Raw genomic sequence first — 20164 nt, forward strand, 5'->3', positions numbered from 1 at the left:
AAGGTTCGAAAAGGATTTCAAGAAATAGCTATAAAGGAGCCTGATAGGTATAGTATTATAAATGAAATTGAAGCTAAGGATAACAATCAAGTTCATGTTGAAATTGTCAACAAAGTCACTGCAACAAGGCCGGTTTTGCTAAGAGTAAGGCCAGCTTCAACACCGTTTGTAGAAAATAACCATCTGTTTACACTTAAGTCATTCTCCACACTTAAACCTCCCCTAATTTGCCTTTTCTTTTTTACCTTTTTCAAATAATATCACGATATCTACCCATCGCATCTATTTCACACCTATTTTTCTTACCTCTGATCAAATCCATCAGAACACACACTTACACCAACGTTAACGAACATTTCAGATTCAGAAATACTAAAAAAGGCACATTAGCTTCACCTGCAACTGCACAAGCAAGCATACTTCTACCGAAATCCTTTCGGTATTTCCCCGCCTAACACTTGAAATTCTTATCTCTGCTCTAGAAAGTGAACGATTTCTACTAACTCTTCTTCTGCTTCATCAATCCCAGCAACATTATCAAATGTCGCTTTTCTCCACTAGTCATGAGCGTAGCTTTTGATTTGCCAAAGTTTATAGTTCTGTTACCTCCTTTTTGTGTTACCTGTTTGCGTTTCTTTTAAAAGGAACAGCAACGAGCCAATAAAGATAAATGTTGGAATCTATTGGATAAGATAAGTAATCTACCAATTCACTTTTCTGTGATGACAATGTATGTGACCAGTTCCCGCACTATGCATATAAAATATTAAATTAGTTTCTAATTCTCTATTTTTTTAATATGAATTGCTATTTTTTAATAGTTTTTACACTTAATTAAATTAAAATTTGTAGTAAAATAAAATAGTAAAATTAAATTAATTAAATAAAAAATTTGTATTCATTTCGCAAAATTATACAAATTTCCTATATTTTGATACTTAAAATAGAAATAAAAATTAATTCTAACTCTAAGAATGAATTAAAGCCGTCATTAATTAAAAGTTTAATTAATTTTGCTAATAAAAAATTGATTAAAGCTTAATTATTAAAGTTTATATTAATATTTATGTTGTCAATTGACCACACCGTAAGTGACCGGTACGTATGCAACGCATAAAATTAGTCAATTAAGTTCAAAATAACTAATTTTTTTTAATGAAATGATATTTTTTAATAGTTTTAATTGATATTTTAACAATTGAGTTCAAAATAATAATTGATATTTTTAATAATAATTGATAATTTTTAAAAACAAACAAAAACTAATTTTAGCTGCAGAAATGAATTAAATCCACGACAAATTAAAAATCTTATTAATTTCACCTCTCAAATATTAAAAAAAAAACTTAGTTATTAAAGTTTATTCTCTTATTACGTATGCAACGCATAAAATTAAATAACTGAGTTCAAAATAACTAATTTTTTTTAAGGAATTGATATTTTTTAATAGTTTTAATATTTAATTAAAATCAAAATTGATAAAACTAGATATTTTTTCTCCCTTTAATATACCAAAGCTCTTGCAAATTATAAAATTTTCACCAAAATCAATATTTAGATTTGATATAATGCTTAAGCCTAAGCCTAAATATACCCTAAGCCTAAGCCTAAGCATTATTTTATTATTTAAAATGTCAAATGACCACAATATATGTGACCAGTTCTCGCACTATGCGAATATAATAATCAATTTTTTTTTATTCAATGATATTTTTTAATAGTTTTAACATCCTCTGAAATTAAATTTTGATAATAGTAGAACTTCTTACCTAGTTTTATATGCAAATACCCGTATAAATTATGGGATTTTTGTAAATGTATTATTTAAATTTGAAATATAAATTAATTTTAATTGTAAGAATGAATTAAAATCGTGAAAAATTAAAAATTTAATTAATTTTGCTAATAAAATTTTGATCAAAACTTAATTTTTAAAGTTTATTTTATTATTTTTGCTGGTCAAATGACCACGATGTATGTGACCAGTACCTACGCAACGCATAAAATTCAATCAATTAAGTACAAAATATCCATTTTTTTTTAATGTTTTGATATTTTTTAATATTTAATTAAGATTAAATTTGATAATAGCAGGGTTTTTTTCCCAATTTATTATGCAAAAATTCTTACAAATAATAGGATTTTTACAAAAATCAATTTTAAATTTGAAATAAAAATTAGCATTAATTGTAAAAATGAGTTAGGTCTATGACTAATTAAAAATTTTATTATTTTCACAACTGAAATTTTGATCAGAATTTAAAAATTAAAATTTATTTAATTGTTTTTGCTGGTCAAATGACCACAATGTATGTGACCAGTATCTATGCAACGCTTATAAATTAATCAATTAAGTTCAAAATATCTATTTTTTTTTTTAAGAATTGATATTTTTAAATATTTTAGCACTTAATTAAAATAAATTTTTGACATTACTGGAATTTATTTCATAATTTATTATACAAAACCTTAAAAAAATATTGAATTTTCTTAAATTTTGATATTTAAATTTGGAATAAAAATTAATTTTAATTGTAAGAATGAATTAAAACCGTCACAAATTGAAAATTTAATTAATTTTGCTAATCAAATATGGGTTAAAACTTAATTATTAAAGATTATTTATATTATTCATGCTGATCAATTGACCAATTGTAAATACCAGTACCAATGCAATGCATAAAATTTAATCAATTAAGCTCAAAATATCTAATTTTCTTTACGAAATGATATTTTTTAATAGTTTTAACATTTTAATTAAATTGAAATTTGACAACACCGGCATTTATTTCATAGTTTAATATGCAAAAACTTTTACAAACTGCACAATTTTCTTAAATTATGGTATTTAAATTTGGAAAATAAATTAATTACAATTGCAAGAATGAAATAAAACCGTGACAAACAAAGATTTTAATTTATTTTGCTAATGAAATATTGATTAAAAGTTATTTTTTAATATTTTATGCTGACCAATTGACCGCACCGTGATTGACCAGTACCTATGCAACGCTTATAAATTAATCAATCAAGTTCAAATTATCTAATTTTCTTTACGAATTGATGTTTTTTAATATTTTAACATTTAATTAAAGTGAAATTTGGCAATGCCGGAATTTATTTCATAGTTTAATGTACAAGAACTTTTAAAAATTATACGACTTTTATAAAATTTCATATTTAAATTTGAAAAAAAAAATTGATTTTAATTGTAAGAATGAGTTAAAACCGTGATAAATTATAAATTTAATTAATTTTGCTAATCAAATATTGATTAAAACTTAACTTTTAAAGTTTGCTTAATTATTTATGCTGATCAATTCACTAACTGTAAATGACCAGTACCCTTGCAATGCATATAAATTAATCATTTAAGCTCAAAATATCTAACTTTTTTAATGAATATATATATATATATATATATTTTAACAGTTTTAACATTTAATTAAAATTTGTTATTACTAGAAATTGTTTCGTAGTCTAATATACAAAATATGCTCTGATTCATTGCAAATCATAAAATTTTCATAAAATTCGATCTTAAGATTTCAAATAAAAATTAATTTTAGCTGCAGAAATGAATTAAATCTGCGACAAACCAAAAATTTTATTAATTTCACTTCTCGAATATTAAAAAAAAAACTAAGTTATTAAAGTTTATTTTCTTATTTATGTTGTCAATTGACCACACCGTAAGTGACCGGTACGTATGCAACGCATAAAATTAGTCAATTAAGTTCAAAATAACTAATTTTTTTTAATGAAATGATATTTTTTAATAGTTTTAATTGATATTTTAACAATTGAGTTCAAAATAATAATTGATATTTTTAATAATAATTGATAATTTTTAAAAACAAACAAAAACTAATTTTAGCTGCAGAAATGAATTAAATCCACGACAAATTAAAAATCTTATTAATTTCACCTCTCAAATATTAAAAAAAAAACTTAGTTATTAAAGTTTATTCTCTTATTACGTATGCAACGCATAAAATTAAATAACTGAGTTCAAAATAACTAATTTTTTTTAAGGAATTGATATTTTTTAATAGTTTTAATATTTAATTAAAATCAAAATTGATAAAACTAGATATTTTTTCTCCCTTTAATATACCAAAGCTCTTGCAAATTATAAAATTTTCACCAAAATCAATATTTAGATTTGATATAATGCTTAAGCCTAAGCCTAAATATACCCTAAGCCTAAGCCTAAGCATTATTTTATTATTTAAAATGTCAAATGACCACAATATATGTGACCAGTTCTCGCACTATGCGAATATAATAATCAATTTTTTTTTTATTCAATGATATTTTTTAATAGTTTTAACATCCTCTGAAATTAAATTTTGATAATAGTAGAACTTCTTACCTAGTTTTATATGCAAATACCCGTATAAATTATGGGATTTTTGTAAATGTATTATTTAAATTTGAAATATAAATTAATTTTAATTGTAAGAATGAATTAAAATCGTGAAAAATTAAAAATTTAATTAATTTTGCTAATAAAATTTTGATCAAAACTTAATTTTTAAAGTTTATTTTATTATTTTTGCTGGTCAAATGACCACGATGTATGTGACCAGTACCTACGCAACGCATAAAATTCAATCAATTAAGTACAAAATATCCATTTTTTTTTAATGTTTTGATATTTTTTAATATTTAATTAAGATTAAATTTGATAATAGCAGGGTTTTTTTCCCAATTTATTATGCAAAAATTCTTACAAATAATAGGATTTTTACAAAAATCAATTTTAAATTTGAAATAAAAATTAGCATTAATTGTAAAAATGAGTTAGGTCTATGACTAATTAAAAATTTTATTATTTTCACAACTGAAATTTTGATCAGAATTTAAAAATTAAAATTTATTTAATTGTTTTTGCTGGTCAAATGACCACAATGTATGTGACCAGTATCTATGCAACGCTTATAAATTAATCAATTAAGTTCAAAATATCTATTTTTTTTTTTTAAGAATTGATATTTTTAAATATTTTAGCACTTAATTAAAATAAATTTTTGACATTACTGGAATTTATTTCATAATTTATTATACAAAACCTTAAAAAAATATTGAATTTTCTTAAATTTTGATATTTAAATTTGGAATAAAAATTAATTTTAATTGTAAGAATGAATTAAAACCGTCACAAATTGAAAATTTAATTAATTTTGCTAATCAAATATGGGTTAAAACTTAATTATTAAAGATTATTTATATTATTCATGCTGATCAATTGACCAATTGTAAATACCAGTACCAATGCAATGCATAAAATTTAATCAATTAAGCTCAAAATATCTAATTTTCTTTACGAAATGATATTTTTTAATAGTTTTAACATTTTAATTAAATTGAAATTTGACAACACCGGCATTTATTTCATAGTTTAATATGCAAAAACTTTTACAAACTGCACAATTTTCTTAAATTATGGTATTTAAATTTGGAAAATAAATTAATTACAATTGCAAGAATGAAATAAAACCGTGACAAACAAAGATTTTAATTTATTTTGCTAATGAAATATTGATTAAAAGTTATTTTTTAATATTTTATGCTGACCAATTGACCGCACCGTGATTGACCAGTACCTATGCAACGCTTATAAATTAATCAATCAAGTTCAAATTATCTAATTTTCTTTACGAATTGATGTTTTTTAATATTTTAACATTTAATTAAAGTGAAATTTGGCAATGCCGGAATTTATTTCATAGTTTAATGTACAAGAACTTTTAAAAATTATACGACTTTTATAAAATTTCATATTTAAATTTGAAAAAAAAAATTGATTTTAATTGTAAGAATGAGTTAAAACCGTGATAAATTATAAATTTAATTAATTTTGCTAATCAAATATTGATTAAAACTTAACTTTTAAAGTTTGCTTAATTATTTATGCTGATCAATTCACTAACTGTAAATGACCAGTACCCTTGCAATGCATATAAATTAATCATTTAAGCTCAAAATATCTAACTTTTTTAATGAATATATATATATATATATATATATTTTAACAGTTTTAACATTTAATTAAAATTTGTTATTACTAGAAATTGTTTCGTAGTCTAATATACAAAATATGCTCTGATTCATTGCAAATCATAAAATTTTCATAAAATTCGATCTTAAGATTTCAAATAAAAATTAATTTTAGCTGCAGAAATGAATTAAATCTGCGACAAACCAAAAATTTTATTAATTTCACTTCTCGAATATTAAAAAAAAAACTAAGTTATTAAAGTTTATTTTCTTATTTATGTTGTCAATTGACCACACCGTAAGTGACCGGTACGTATGCAACGCATAAAATTAGTCAATTAAGTTCAAAATAACTAATTTTTTTTAATGAAATGATATTTTTTAATAGTTTTAATTGATATTTTAACAATTGAGTTCAAAATAATAATTGATATTTTTAATAATAATTGATAATTTTTAAAAACAAACAAAAACTAATTTTAGCTGCAGAAATGAATTAAATCCACGACAAATTAAAAATCTTATTAATTTCACCTCTCAAATATTAAAAAAAAAACTTAGTTATTAAAGTTTATTCTCTTATTACGTATGCAACGCATAAAATTAAATAACTGAGTTCAAAATAACTAATTTTTTTTAAGGAATTGATATTTTTTAATAGTTTTAATATTTAATTAAAATCAAAATTGATAAAACTAGATATTTTTTCTCCCTTTAATATACCAAAGCTCTTGCAAATTATAAAATTTTCACCAAAATCAATATTTAGATTTGATATAATGCTTAAGCCTAAGCCTAAATATACCCTAAGCCTAAGCCTAAGCATTATTTTATTATTTAAAATGTCAAATGACCACAATATATGTGACCAGTTCTCGCACTATGCGAATATAATAATCAATTTTTTTTTTATTCAATGATATTTTTTAATAGTTTTAACATCCTCTGAAATTAAATTTTGATAATAGTAGAACTTCTTACCTAGTTTTATATGCAAATACCCGTATAAATTATGGGATTTTTGTAAATGTATTATTTAAATTTGAAATATAAATTAATTTTAATTGTAAGAATGAATTAAAATCGTGAAAAATTAAAAATTTAATTAATTTTGCTAATAAAATTTTGATCAAAACTTAATTTTTAAAGTTTATTTTATTATTTTTGCTGGTCAAATGACCACGATGTATGTGACCAGTACCTACGCAACGCATAAAATTCAATCAATTAAGTACAAAATATCCATTTTTTTTTAATGTTTTGATATTTTTTAATATTTAATTAAGATTAAATTTGATAATAGCAGGGTTTTTTTCCCAATTTATTATGCAAAAATTCTTACAAATAATAGGATTTTTACAAAAATCAATTTTAAATTTGAAATAAAAATTAGCATTAATTGTAAAAATGAGTTAGGTCTATGACTAATTAAAAATTTTATTATTTTCACAACTGAAATTTTGATCAGAATTTAAAAATTAAAATTTATTTAATTGTTTTTGCTGGTCAAATGACCACAATGTATGTGACCAGTATCTATGCAACGCTTATAAATTAATCAATTAAGTTCAAAATATCTATTTTTTTTTTTTAAGAATTGATATTTTTAAATATTTTAGCACTTAATTAAAATAAATTTTTGACATTACTGGAATTTATTTCATAATTTATTATACAAAACCTTAAAAAAATATTGAATTTTCTTAAATTTTGATATTTAAATTTGGAATAAAAATTAATTTTAATTGTAAGAATGAATTAAAACCGTCACAAATTGAAAATTTAATTAATTTTGCTAATCAAATATGGGTTAAAACTTAATTATTAAAGATTATTTATATTATTCATGCTGATCAATTGACCAATTGTAAATACCAGTACCAATGCAATGCATAAAATTTAATCAATTAAGCTCAAAATATCTAATTTTCTTTACGAAATGATATTTTTTAATAGTTTTAACATTTTAATTAAATTGAAATTTGACAACACCGGCATTTATTTCATAGTTTAATATGCAAAAACTTTTACAAACTGCACAATTTTCTTAAATTATGGTATTTAAATTTGGAAAATAAATTAATTACAATTGCAAGAATGAAATAAAACCGTGACAAACAAAGATTTTAATTTATTTTGCTAATGAAATATTGATTAAAAGTTATTTTTTAATATTTTATGCTGACCAATTGACCGCACCGTGATTGACCAGTACCTATGCAACGCTTATAAATTAATCAATCAAGTTCAAATTATCTAATTTTCTTTACGAATTGATGTTTTTTAATATTTTAACATTTAATTAAAGTGAAATTTGGCAATGCCGGAATTTATTTCATAGTTTAATGTACAAGAACTTTTAAAAATTATACGACTTTTATAAAATTTCATATTTAAATTTGAAAAAAAAAATTGATTTTAATTGTAAGAATGAGTTAAAACCGTGATAAATTATAAATTTAATTAATTTTGCTAATCAAATATTGATTAAAACTTAACTTTTAAAGTTTGCTTAATTATTTATGCTGATCAATTCACTAACTGTAAATGACCAGTACCCTTGCAATGCATATAAATTAATCATTTAAGCTCAAAATATCTAACTTTTTTAATGAATATATATATATATATATATATATTTTAACAGTTTTAACATTTAATTAAAATTTGTTATTACTAGAAATTGTTTCGTAGTCTAATATACAAAATATGCTCTGATTCATTGCAAATCATAAAATTTTCATAAAATTCGATCTTAAGATTTCAAATAAAAATTAATTTTAGCTGCAGAAATGAATTAAATCTGCGACAAACCAAAAATTTTATTAATTTCACTTCTCGAATATTAAAAAAAAAACTAAGTTATTAAAGTTTATTTTCTTATTTATGTTGTCAATTGACCACACCGTAAGTGACCGGTACGTATGCAACGCATAAAATTAGTCAATTAAGTTCAAAATAACTAATTTTTTTTAATGAAATGATATTTTTTAATAGTTTTAATTGATATTTTAACAATTGAGTTCAAAATAATAATTGATATTTTTAATAATAATTGATAATTTTTAAAAACAAACAAAAACTAATTTTAGCTGCAGAAATGAATTAAATCCACGACAAATTAAAAATCTTATTAATTTCACCTCTCAAATATTAAAAAAAAAACTTAGTTATTAAAGTTTATTCTCTTATTACGTATGCAACGCATAAAATTAAATAACTGAGTTCAAAATAACTAATTTTTTTTAAGGAATTGATATTTTTTAATAGTTTTAATATTTAATTAAAATCAAAATTGATAAAACTAGATATTTTTTCTCCCTTTAATATACCAAAGCTCTTGCAAATTATAAAATTTTCACCAAAATCAATATTTAGATTTGATATAATGCTTAAGCCTAAGCCTAAATATACCCTAAGCCTAAGCCTAAGCATTATTTTATTATTTAAAATGTCAAATGACCACAATATATGTGACCAGTTCTCGCACTATGCGAATATAATAATCAATTTTTTTTTTATTCAATGATATTTTTTAATAGTTTTAACATCCTCTGAAATTAAATTTTGATAATAGTAGAACTTCTTACCTAGTTTTATATGCAAATACCCGTATAAATTATGGGATTTTTGTAAATGTATTATTTAAATTTGAAATATAAATTAATTTTAATTGTAAGAATGAATTAAAATCGTGAAAAATTAAAAATTTAATTAATTTTGCTAATAAAATTTTGATCAAAACTTAATTTTTAAAGTTTATTTTATTATTTTTGCTGGTCAAATGACCACGATGTATGTGACCAGTACCTACGCAACGCATAAAATTCAATCAATTAAGTACAAAATATCCATTTTTTTTTAATGTTTTGATATTTTTTAATATTTAATTAAGATTAAATTTGATAATAGCAGGGTTTTTTTCCCAATTTATTATGCAAAAATTCTTACAAATAATAGGATTTTTACAAAAATCAATTTTAAATTTGAAATAAAAATTAGCATTAATTGTAAAAATGAGTTAGGTCTATGACTAATTAAAAATTTTATTATTTTCACAACTGAAATTTTGATCAGAATTTAAAAATTAAAATTTATTTAATTGTTTTTGCTGGTCAAATGACCACAATGTATGTGACCAGTATCTATGCAACGCTTATAAATTAATCAATTAAGTTCAAAATATCTATTTTTTTTTTTTAAGAATTGATATTTTTAAATATTTTAGCACTTAATTAAAATAAATTTTTGACATTACTGGAATTTATTTCATAATTTATTATACAAAACCTTAAAAAAATATTGAATTTTCTTAAATTTTGATATTTAAATTTGGAATAAAAATTAATTTTAATTGTAAGAATGAATTAAAACCGTCACAAATTGAAAATTTAATTAATTTTGCTAATCAAATATGGGTTAAAACTTAATTATTAAAGATTATTTATATTATTCATGCTGATCAATTGACCAATTGTAAATACCAGTACCAATGCAATGCATAAAATTTAATCAATTAAGCTCAAAATATCTAATTTTCTTTACGAAATGATATTTTTTAATAGTTTTAACATTTTAATTAAATTGAAATTTGACAACACCGGCATTTATTTCATAGTTTAATATGCAAAAACTTTTACAAACTGCACAATTTTCTTAAATTATGGTATTTAAATTTGGAAAATAAATTAATTACAATTGCAAGAATGAAATAAAACCGTGACAAACAAAGATTTTAATTTATTTTGCTAATGAAATATTGATTAAAAGTTATTTTTTAATATTTTATGCTGACCAATTGACCGCACCGTGATTGACCAGTACCTATGCAACGCTTATAAATTAATCAATCAAGTTCAAATTATCTAATTTTCTTTACGAATTGATGTTTTTTAATATTTTAACATTTAATTAAAGTGAAATTTGGCAATGCCGGAATTTATTTCATAGTTTAATGTACAAGAACTTTTAAAAATTATACGACTTTTATAAAATTTCATATTTAAATTTGAAAAAAAAAATTGATTTTAATTGTAAGAATGAGTTAAAACCGTGATAAATTATAAATTTAATTAATTTTGCTAATCAAATATTGATTAAAACTTAACTTTTAAAGTTTGCTTAATTATTTATGCTGATCAATTCACTAACTGTAAATGACCAGTACCCTTGCAATGCATATAAATTAATCATTTAAGCTCAAAATATCTAACTTTTTTAATGAATATATATATATATATATATTTTAACAGTTTTAACATTTAATTAAAATTTGTTATTACTAGAAATTGTTTCGTAGTCTAATATACAAAATATGCTCTGATTCATTGCAAATCATAAAATTTTCATAAAATTCGATCTTAAGATTTCAAATAAAAATTAATTTTAGCTGCAGAAATGAATTAAATCTGCGACAAACCAAAAATTTTATTAATTTCACTTCTCGAATATTAAAAAAAAAACTAAGTTATTAAAGTTTATTTTCTTATTTATGTTGTCAATTGACCACACCGTAAGTGACCGGTACGTATGCAACGCATAAAATTAGTCAATTAAGTTCAAAATAACTAATTTTTTTTAATGAAATGATATTTTTTAATAGTTTTAATTGATATTTTAACAATTGAGTTCAAAATAATAATTGATATTTTTAATAATAATTGATAATTTTTAAAAACAAACAAAAACTAATTTTAGCTGCAGAAATGAATTAAATCCACGACAAATTAAAAATCTTATTAATTTCACCTCTCAAATATTAAAAAAAAAACTTAGTTATTAAAGTTTATTCTCTTATTACGTATGCAACGCATAAAATTAAATAACTGAGTTCAAAATAACTAATTTTTTTTAAGGAATTGATATTTTTTAATAGTTTTAATATTTAATTAAAATCAAAATTGATAAAACTAGATATTTTTTCTCCCTTTAATATACCAAAGCTCTTGCAAATTATAAAATTTTCACCAAAATCAATATTTAGATTTGATATAATGCTTAAGCCTAAGCCTAAATATACCCTAAGCCTAAGCCTAAGCATTATTTTATTATTTAAAATGTCAAATGACCACAATATATGTGACCAGTTCTCGCACTATGCGAATATAATAATCAATTTTTTTTTTATTCAATGATATTTTTTAATAGTTTTAACATCCTCTGAAATTAAATTTTGATAATAGTAGAACTTCTTACCTAGTTTTATATGCAAATACCCGTATAAATTATGGGATTTTTGTAAATGTATTATTTAAATTTGAAATATAAATTAATTTTAATTGTAAGAATGAATTAAAATCGTGAAAAATTAAAAATTTAATTAATTTTGCTAATAAAATTTTGATCAAAACTTAATTTTTAAAGTTTATTTTATTATTTTTGCTGGTCAAATGACCACGATGTATGTGACCAGTACCTACGCAACGCATAAAATTCAATCAATTAAGTACAAAATATCCATTTTTTTTTAATGTTTTGATATTTTTTAATATTTAATTAAGATTAAATTTGATAATAGCAGGGTTTTTTTCCCAATTTATTATGCAAAAATTCTTACAAATAATAGGATTTTTACAAAAATCAATTTTAAATTTGAAATAAAAATTAGCATTAATTGTAAAAATGAGTTAGGTCTATGACTAATTAAAAATTTTATTATTTTCACAACTGAAATTTTGATCAGAATTTAAAAATTAAAATTTATTTAATTGTTTTTGCTGGTCAAATGACCACAATGTATGTGACCAGTATCTATGCAACGCTTATAAATTAATCAATTAAGTTCAAAATATCTATTTTTTTTTTTTAAGAATTGATATTTTTAAATATTTTAGCACTTAATTAAAATAAATTTTTGACATTACTGGAATTTATTTCATAATTTATTATACAAAACCTTAAAAAAATATTGAATTTTCTTAAATTTTGATATTTAAATTTGGAATAAAAATTAATTTTAATTGTAAGAATGAATTAAAACCGTCACAAATTGAAAATTTAATTAATTTTGCTAATCAAATATGGGTTAAAACTTAATTATTAAAGATTATTTATATTATTCATGCTGATCAATTGACCAATTGTAAATACCAGTACCAATGCAATGCATAAAATTTAATCAATTAAGCTCAAAATATCTAATTTTCTTTACGAAATGATATTTTTTAATAGTTTTAACATTTTAATTAAATTGAAATTTGACAACACCGGCATTTATTTCATAGTTTAATATGCAAAAACTTTTACAAACTGCACAATTTTCTTAAATTATGGTATTTAAATTTGGAAAATAAATTAATTACAATTGCAAGAATGAAATAAAACCGTGACAAACAAAGATTTTAATTTATTTTGCTAATGAAATATTGATTAAAAGTTATTTTTTAATATTTTATGCTGACCAATTGACCGCACCGTGATTGACCAGTACCTATGCAACGCTTATAAATTAATCAATCAAGTTCAAATTATCTAATTTTCTTTACGAATTGATGTTTTTTAATATTTTAACATTTAATTAAAGTGAAATTTGGCAATGCCGGAATTTATTTCATAGTTTAATGTACAAGAACTTTTAAAAATTATACGACTTTTATAAAATTTCATATTTAAATTTGAAAAAAAAAATTGATTTTAATTGTAAGAATGAGTTAAAACCGTGATAAATTATAAATTTAATTAATTTTGCTAATCAAATATTGATTAAAACTTAACTTTTAAAGTTTGCTTAATTATTTATGCTGATCAATTCACTAACTGTAAATGACCAGTACCCTTGCAATGCATATAAATTAATCATTTAAGCTCAAAATATCTAACTTTTTTAATGAATATATATATATATATATATTTTTTTTAACAGTTTTAACATTTAATTAAAATTTGTTATTACTAGAAATTGTTTCGTAGTCTAATATACAAAATATGCTTTGATTTATTGCAAATCATAAAATTTTCATAAAATTCGATCTTAAAATTTCAAACAAAAACTAATTTTAGCTGCAGAAATGAATTAAATCTACAACAAATAAAAAATCTTATTAAAAGAAATATGTTATTTAGAGAATATGTCAGTTTAGTTTGTTAATTCAGGTCCATATTAGAAACAAGGATGGCAGTGGCTGGTAAAAGTATTATGGAGCATAACGAGATTTTGGGGATGGACGCTGCGTTGAAATTCATCAACCAAAGCGTTGCATACGTCTCGTATTTTACTCTTCAGGTATAATAATAGCAATAATATATCGAATAATTTTTCTGTTGTTTTAAAATTATTGCAGCATGTTAAGATAGTGTTATTTGTGTCAGTTTATCATAAAGTTGTTTGTATTATAGGATATCTTGGACATTCATAGTCATGTTCTTGGTTTTGTCGATCCGGAAGTAGCAGGTGTATTTCGCAAAAGTCAGGTTGGTATTATGTGAATAGGAAGTGAATGTTTTGGAAGAGTTTGATACAGATCTAGGATGAAATATTGTTAATTTGTATATATGTGAGCAACATTAAAGGAATGTCGATTAATGCAAAATAGGCGGTGATTGTTTTATCATTCTCGAGCAATATAGGACGGGCAATTTTGGAATAGTTGCGTTTGACGTTCTGTTCTGTTATTCTTTTTTTCATGATGTTCGTTATTCTTTTGAGGTGTTTGTGAGTAGTTTCACAACCGTTCCGGCAAACATGGTACCAGGAGAAATGGAGGAAATGGTGAAATGGTTGAATGAGGAGGACAGTTTATTGCTGGATCCAATAGAACGTGCCGCTATTGCTCATTATAAGCTGGTTTGTCTATTGCACATTTTCCAAAAATCTTGCATTTTCAGAGTGTTTATGATACAAAAATGTGAACTAAAATCAAGATCACATAAATCTTATATTTTCGTATTACCAGTTGTGTATCCTTCCAAAATCACTATATACATTCTTTTAAAGCTGGAAGAATTCTTTTTTTAAACAGGTTTCGATACATCCATTCATTGATGGTAACGGTCGTACTGCACGATTGTTAATGAATCTGATTTTGATGCAGAGCGGTTTTCCCCCAGTTATAATACCAGTTGAGGCCCGTTCTGATTATTATGATACTCTCAATGCCGCGAACCGTGGGAATCTTCGTCCATTTATTCGCTTTATTGGACGTCAAACAGATGCCACCTTGCAAGTAGGTTTTTTTTTTTTTTTATTGGAAAGTGACATTTTAATTAGATTTGTTTAATATGGTAAATCTGCTTTCAGTTGTATATTAATTCTGCAACCACATGTGATTATCGAGAAGGATCTGGTGAGTGTAGTATATCAACAGCTCCTAAAATCTCTGCACAGCAGGAAGAAACATGGTGATCCTTAATTGTTATTTTTCACTAATGTTACTTGCGGGTAATGTAAAAAGCAATGTGAGTTTTTACTTTTTTAATGTTTGCCTTCCGATGCATTTTTGCATCAAATGTTGTTTTATACAAAGTGTTACATCAGTTCATTTTGGCTGTTAGCTAAACAAAATTACCTTATGGACATACATTTGGGTAAATAAAATTTATTGTATATATTGTTTCACTTAAATACATCATTAACTTTATTGCTGGACGATATCAATGGGCAAATTACATATAGTCAAGTTTCTTTGACTTGTGGACGAGTTAGTTGTTTAGAAATGATATTGTTTGAGTCGTTTGGAAATAGTGTGATGTCAATTATTATATCTAAATGCTCACGTTAATCACATTCGATAAAAGTTGAAAATTTGTTATATTGGCAGTTTCTATTACACTTTTGTCGTTTTCCAAACATTTAACAAATTATTCCTAGTCACATACTGGTCAACGTGCCTTACAAAAACTTTTATCAACGTTCATTAGTTTTCGTATATTTTCATATATGTCTTGAATGCTTTTGTCAGTAGTAATTCTTGTTAAAGTGTCATAAAATTTATTGTACGGATGCACTGAGGAATGAAAGCATAGTCTATAATCGCCATATTTTAAACTTTTAGATGATATAGGAAAAATATTTTGATGGGATTTTTTTGTAGATGAAATATGAAGTTACTACAGATTTTAGCAACTACGAAAACTAACAAAAACCCGAGTACTATCAAAGAAATATCTGTTAAGGCTATATAATTTTTTCCCGGTGTTGTTATAATCATTTTACAGTGATATTGGCAAACTTACATTATTTCAGTTTGTGTAATTTCCTTAACAGAATTTGGATGAAAATTTCCGCTTTCAACTGCATTGTTTTTAACCTAATTCAAACAAAGTTCACAATTATAGGTGTATCTGTTATATTTAGTTTTTTATTTTAGTAATATTCATATAAAGTTTATATGGGAAAATCAACACCACGAGGGAACTTTCGAATCATCTTTGAGGCGTGTACATTATAATATTTGAAATGTGTTTTAGTTTTTGCAACTTGTCTCCCACATAAATATTGATAAGTGTTTAATAGATATTAAGAATAACATAAATAGGAATTATTTCCCACAAAAACTTATATGCAAAGAGCTATCACTGAACTTTGATAATAACTCCCTGTTTAGGGCCAAGAACAATTTTATCAAACGATGATATTTTGTCCCTAGGTAAGTATTTGTCAACGTTTGGAGTTACGATAGCGATTTCCGCTGTAGCTGCCATATAATTATCCGGCAGTACAGACATTCCGTCTATTTCAACGTCGGATGTCCCAAAGTTTGCGCCAATCAGGTAGGCCTTAAAAGTATGCAAAACCTCACCGTATAAATGATGTAGTTTACTACAAGTCATTAAAAAAGAAAATAACATACCGCTCCATTAAAACTATTAGTGGATTGATAGAATCGACCGAATAAGATAACATCTTGAGTAAGTGGTGCTAATTGAGTTTCGCCAAGTGCAAAATTGTAATCACGATGGTGCATTTTTGCCACCGCTTTCAGTGTTTTCAATGGTGAGCGATAACCAGTAGATTGAGTCTGTAAGTTGAGTTATTATCAGAGTGGTTGAAATTAAAAAAGTGAACTTAATTCTTGTTAGTGTGAAAATTGACACAACTCTATTTAACAAAAATTGGCAGTATAACGGGATTCGTAAATAAAGGAGAATAGAAAAGTCTATTAGGAAACATAAATAGTGGGTTAAGATAGAGTCACCTTACTCCCTAATTTATACAGAAGAAGGCTTGATGACTTGGAAATTTTGAATGTTAGTTGATTTGCTGTGACAGTCTAGAACTGAAGAGTACGATTACCTGAAAATTGTCCTCATTGTAATTAAGCATGGTAGAAAAGAATGAGTTCTGGCTGCCAGCTGTGAAACCGCGGTATTCGCTGCTATTCCATTGCATCAAACCAGTAAATTTGTTTTCAGGACCAGTACTATCTTCAAGACTTAGTTCTTGTCCGTAATACATTTCAATAATACCTGGCAATGAAAGCTGCACAAAGCTCAGTAAAGTTGCTGTTGCTTTGTCGAATCTCGTACTGAGACGAGAAACGTGGTAATTCGTGAACTGCCACGCGTGTGGAAGATGTGTAGTATTGAACCATTTGAAAGATGTAATAAGTGTAGAGTGTAAGCATTGTGCTATTCCATTTGGACATGATTCCTAAAGAAGGAATAATTTAGAAGGTTTAAGAATTCATTATAAATGCTTCGTTTCTTGATATCAAGAATGTATAAATTAAGTTTCAACTTTTTTCTTTTTTAGAAAATTGATCATTTTGACTGGAACTGACATTATTTAGTTTGGTGACTGAATCATCGATAACATATGCGAGGTTCGACAGATTGAGACCATCAGATTCTTGTAGTCTGGTGAAGTCACTCAAAGATGAAAACACAGCGATTTCTCGACTACTGGGTGTTTCAGTACTATTCGCATAATCTCGTATATTTCCGATGAAATCATTGATCATTGATAGTGCCACATATCCCTTAATTTCTACGTACGTAAAAGTAATCTGATTATATTATCAAATCATATTATTCATAACTGAATGATATGTTAAAATGGATGTCGAGCAATTAGCAATTTTGAATAAGTGAATTTAATAATTAAATTTGTTTAGGGAGTAAAAGTTTTGGAATTCTAAATGTTTAAAATAGTTGTAGTTTATTCTGAAAATATTGCAGTTGGTTGTTGATACCTCTGATTTTGGTAGATATTTGATTAATTCGCCAATACGATCCACATGGAAACCATCAACTCCCATGTCAATAAAACTTTTTGCAACCTCAAAGATACTTTTCTTTACCGCAGGATTACTCCAGTCTAGTATTGGGTCTTTCCCGTCATAAGCTAGATAAGCATCCTTTTTGCCCTCTTCAACAATATAATTTGGGTTATCTTTTACATCCAGTGCCTCCTTCCAAATGTAATAACCAACGTAATCGCCACCCGCTTTTGCTGATTTGAACCTAAAATTGAGTATCCAAAAGCCTTAATAACTTTGAAGTGAATTCCATTTCCGCTTAAGATGGAATTTATTAGGTTTTTAGAGTATAAATTCTACAAGAAGTCAATATCCATTAACGAAGGAAGACAAGGTTGCAAACCATTTATGTGATGCAGATGTTGTTGATATGGGCAAATCCATGGTAAAGTGCATATCTAGTTCATGTGTTGCATCTATCAACAATTTTAAATCATTCATTGTACCGAAACGTTCATCAACACTTGTGAAATCAATCACATCGAGAGGGATGAAATCATCCTGAATTATTTCTCAAATCTATCAAAAGTTATAGAATTCCGCATGAAAGTATGTGATAGCACTTTTCTCAGTTCTGTTCGCAACGAATTTTTTCAAAATACCACCTAACCTTTTGAATGGTTATTATAGGTGTCACCCAAATTGTTTTTATACCAGTCTTCCGTAAATCATTAAGTTTTTCTCGGATTCCATTAAAATCACCAATTCCATCATCATTGGAGTCACGAAAGGAAGGTGTAAATATCTGGAATTTTATTCCACTCAATGCAATTGTATATCATTGCAAAAATATTTTGAAATGACCCAATTGTTTTTTTTTTTTCTTTTTTTGTAAAAAAGTAATCCTAAAACATTTGAGAATTGACTGCAGAACTGGCTATTTCCGTATTGCAGGAGTGTGTGTTTGATATTTTCCAAGATAAAAATGAACTTCGTTTATACGTATGTACTTAAGATTACCTGATAGCTAACTTGCTTACGCCACCATTCCGGTTCTTTTATCGTTGCGCATTTTGGACTAAACACAATAAGTAGCACAGCAGCTATAAACATTAAAAGCCATACCACCCAGAAAAGCAGAAACATTGTGCACCTGTAACAACTGCTTTCTTCAGAAAAAAGAAACAAACAAATAGTAATATCCAAGATTTGAATCCAAACGAGTTTTCATCAAAATGAATTGGCTTTTCCCCACATTTAAACCAATGTTTAAATTTTACTAAATTTAGAATTTACCTAACTACCTTCCAAAATGGGTCATTGCAATATTGTTCTAGTTCATTTTTTGTAAGTCCGATCATTTTTTCATCTCTTTTTATTCCATTTTCATCCTGTAAGGAAATCGTGATAGAGATAAACCTGAATAATCATATAAATGGTTCATTTCATGGATATAATTTTTGCTAATTTTCTTAAATTTACTGGTACTGTATGAAAGGTAGTGTTTCCGCCTGATTTAGAAGCACTATCAGGTAAACATTACCAACAGGTGTTCAGGTCTTGGTGACCATAATTGCTTCGAGAGTTTCCAAATGAGAAATTGATAAGAATAAATGCGAAGAGACGAATAAAAACATGAAAACATACAAATTTTGGTGAAAAGGTTGCCTGTATTCCTTCATAACTCGATTCTTTGATTTCTAATTTATAAACTTGTGGCGTTGTAGTGTCCTCAGACAATGGCATTCTCGAATCATCCGCATCCATTCCTGTGTGACGCTAAAATACTAGCCGTAGAATTAATAAAGCATAAAACCTCCAAATTTCCGGAAATAATCAAAAAGAATGCTCCATCAAATAATGGGTGGCTTCAAATAATTAATATTGATTTTATCCTAATTCAAAAATCTTCAGATAAATCTACGGAGCTATCTTGAAATTCTGGATAGCAATTTCAGGACATGTCGAAAATTCTTGAACAAAATATTATCGTGATAAAAAAACAAGTTGATAAAAAATTTTAAATC

General features: G+C 24.6%; 2 protein-coding genes across 2 annotated transcripts; one reads left to right on the top strand and one right to left on the bottom strand.

Annotated features, from left to right (window-relative positions):
- Positions 1-14113: 14113 nt before the first annotated feature.
- On the top strand, positions 14114-15343 carry Bma-fic-1.2 (Uncharacterized protein; the record flags this gene model as incomplete). Its single annotated transcript, XM_001891740.2, has 5 exons — positions 14114-14224; positions 14338-14412; positions 14648-14785; positions 14961-15164; positions 15239-15343. The coding sequence occupies 5 exons, from the start codon at positions 14114-14116 to the stop codon at positions 15341-15343; spliced, it is 633 nt and encodes a 210-aa protein (XP_001891775.2).
- Positions 15344-16512: 1169 nt separating this feature from the next.
- Positions 16513-19904, bottom strand: Bma-atgp-1.2 (Uncharacterized protein; the record flags this gene model as incomplete). The annotated part of the gene is made up of 10 exons (XM_001891741.2): positions 16513-16716; positions 16791-16958; positions 17234-17590; positions 17721-17918; positions 18132-18402; positions 18541-18698; positions 18808-18942; positions 19158-19290; positions 19434-19528; positions 19785-19904. The coding sequence occupies 10 exons, from the start codon at positions 19902-19904 to the stop codon at positions 16513-16515; spliced, it is 1839 nt and encodes a 612-aa protein (XP_001891776.2).
- Between the last annotated feature and the right edge of the window lie 260 nt (positions 19905-20164).

Source organism: Brugia malayi, assembly GCF_000002995.4.
Source record: "Brugia malayi strain FR3 genome assembly, contig: Bm_v4_Chr2_contig_001, whole genome shotgun sequence".
NCBI lineage: Eukaryota > Metazoa > Nematoda > Chromadorea > Rhabditida > Onchocercidae > Brugia > Brugia malayi.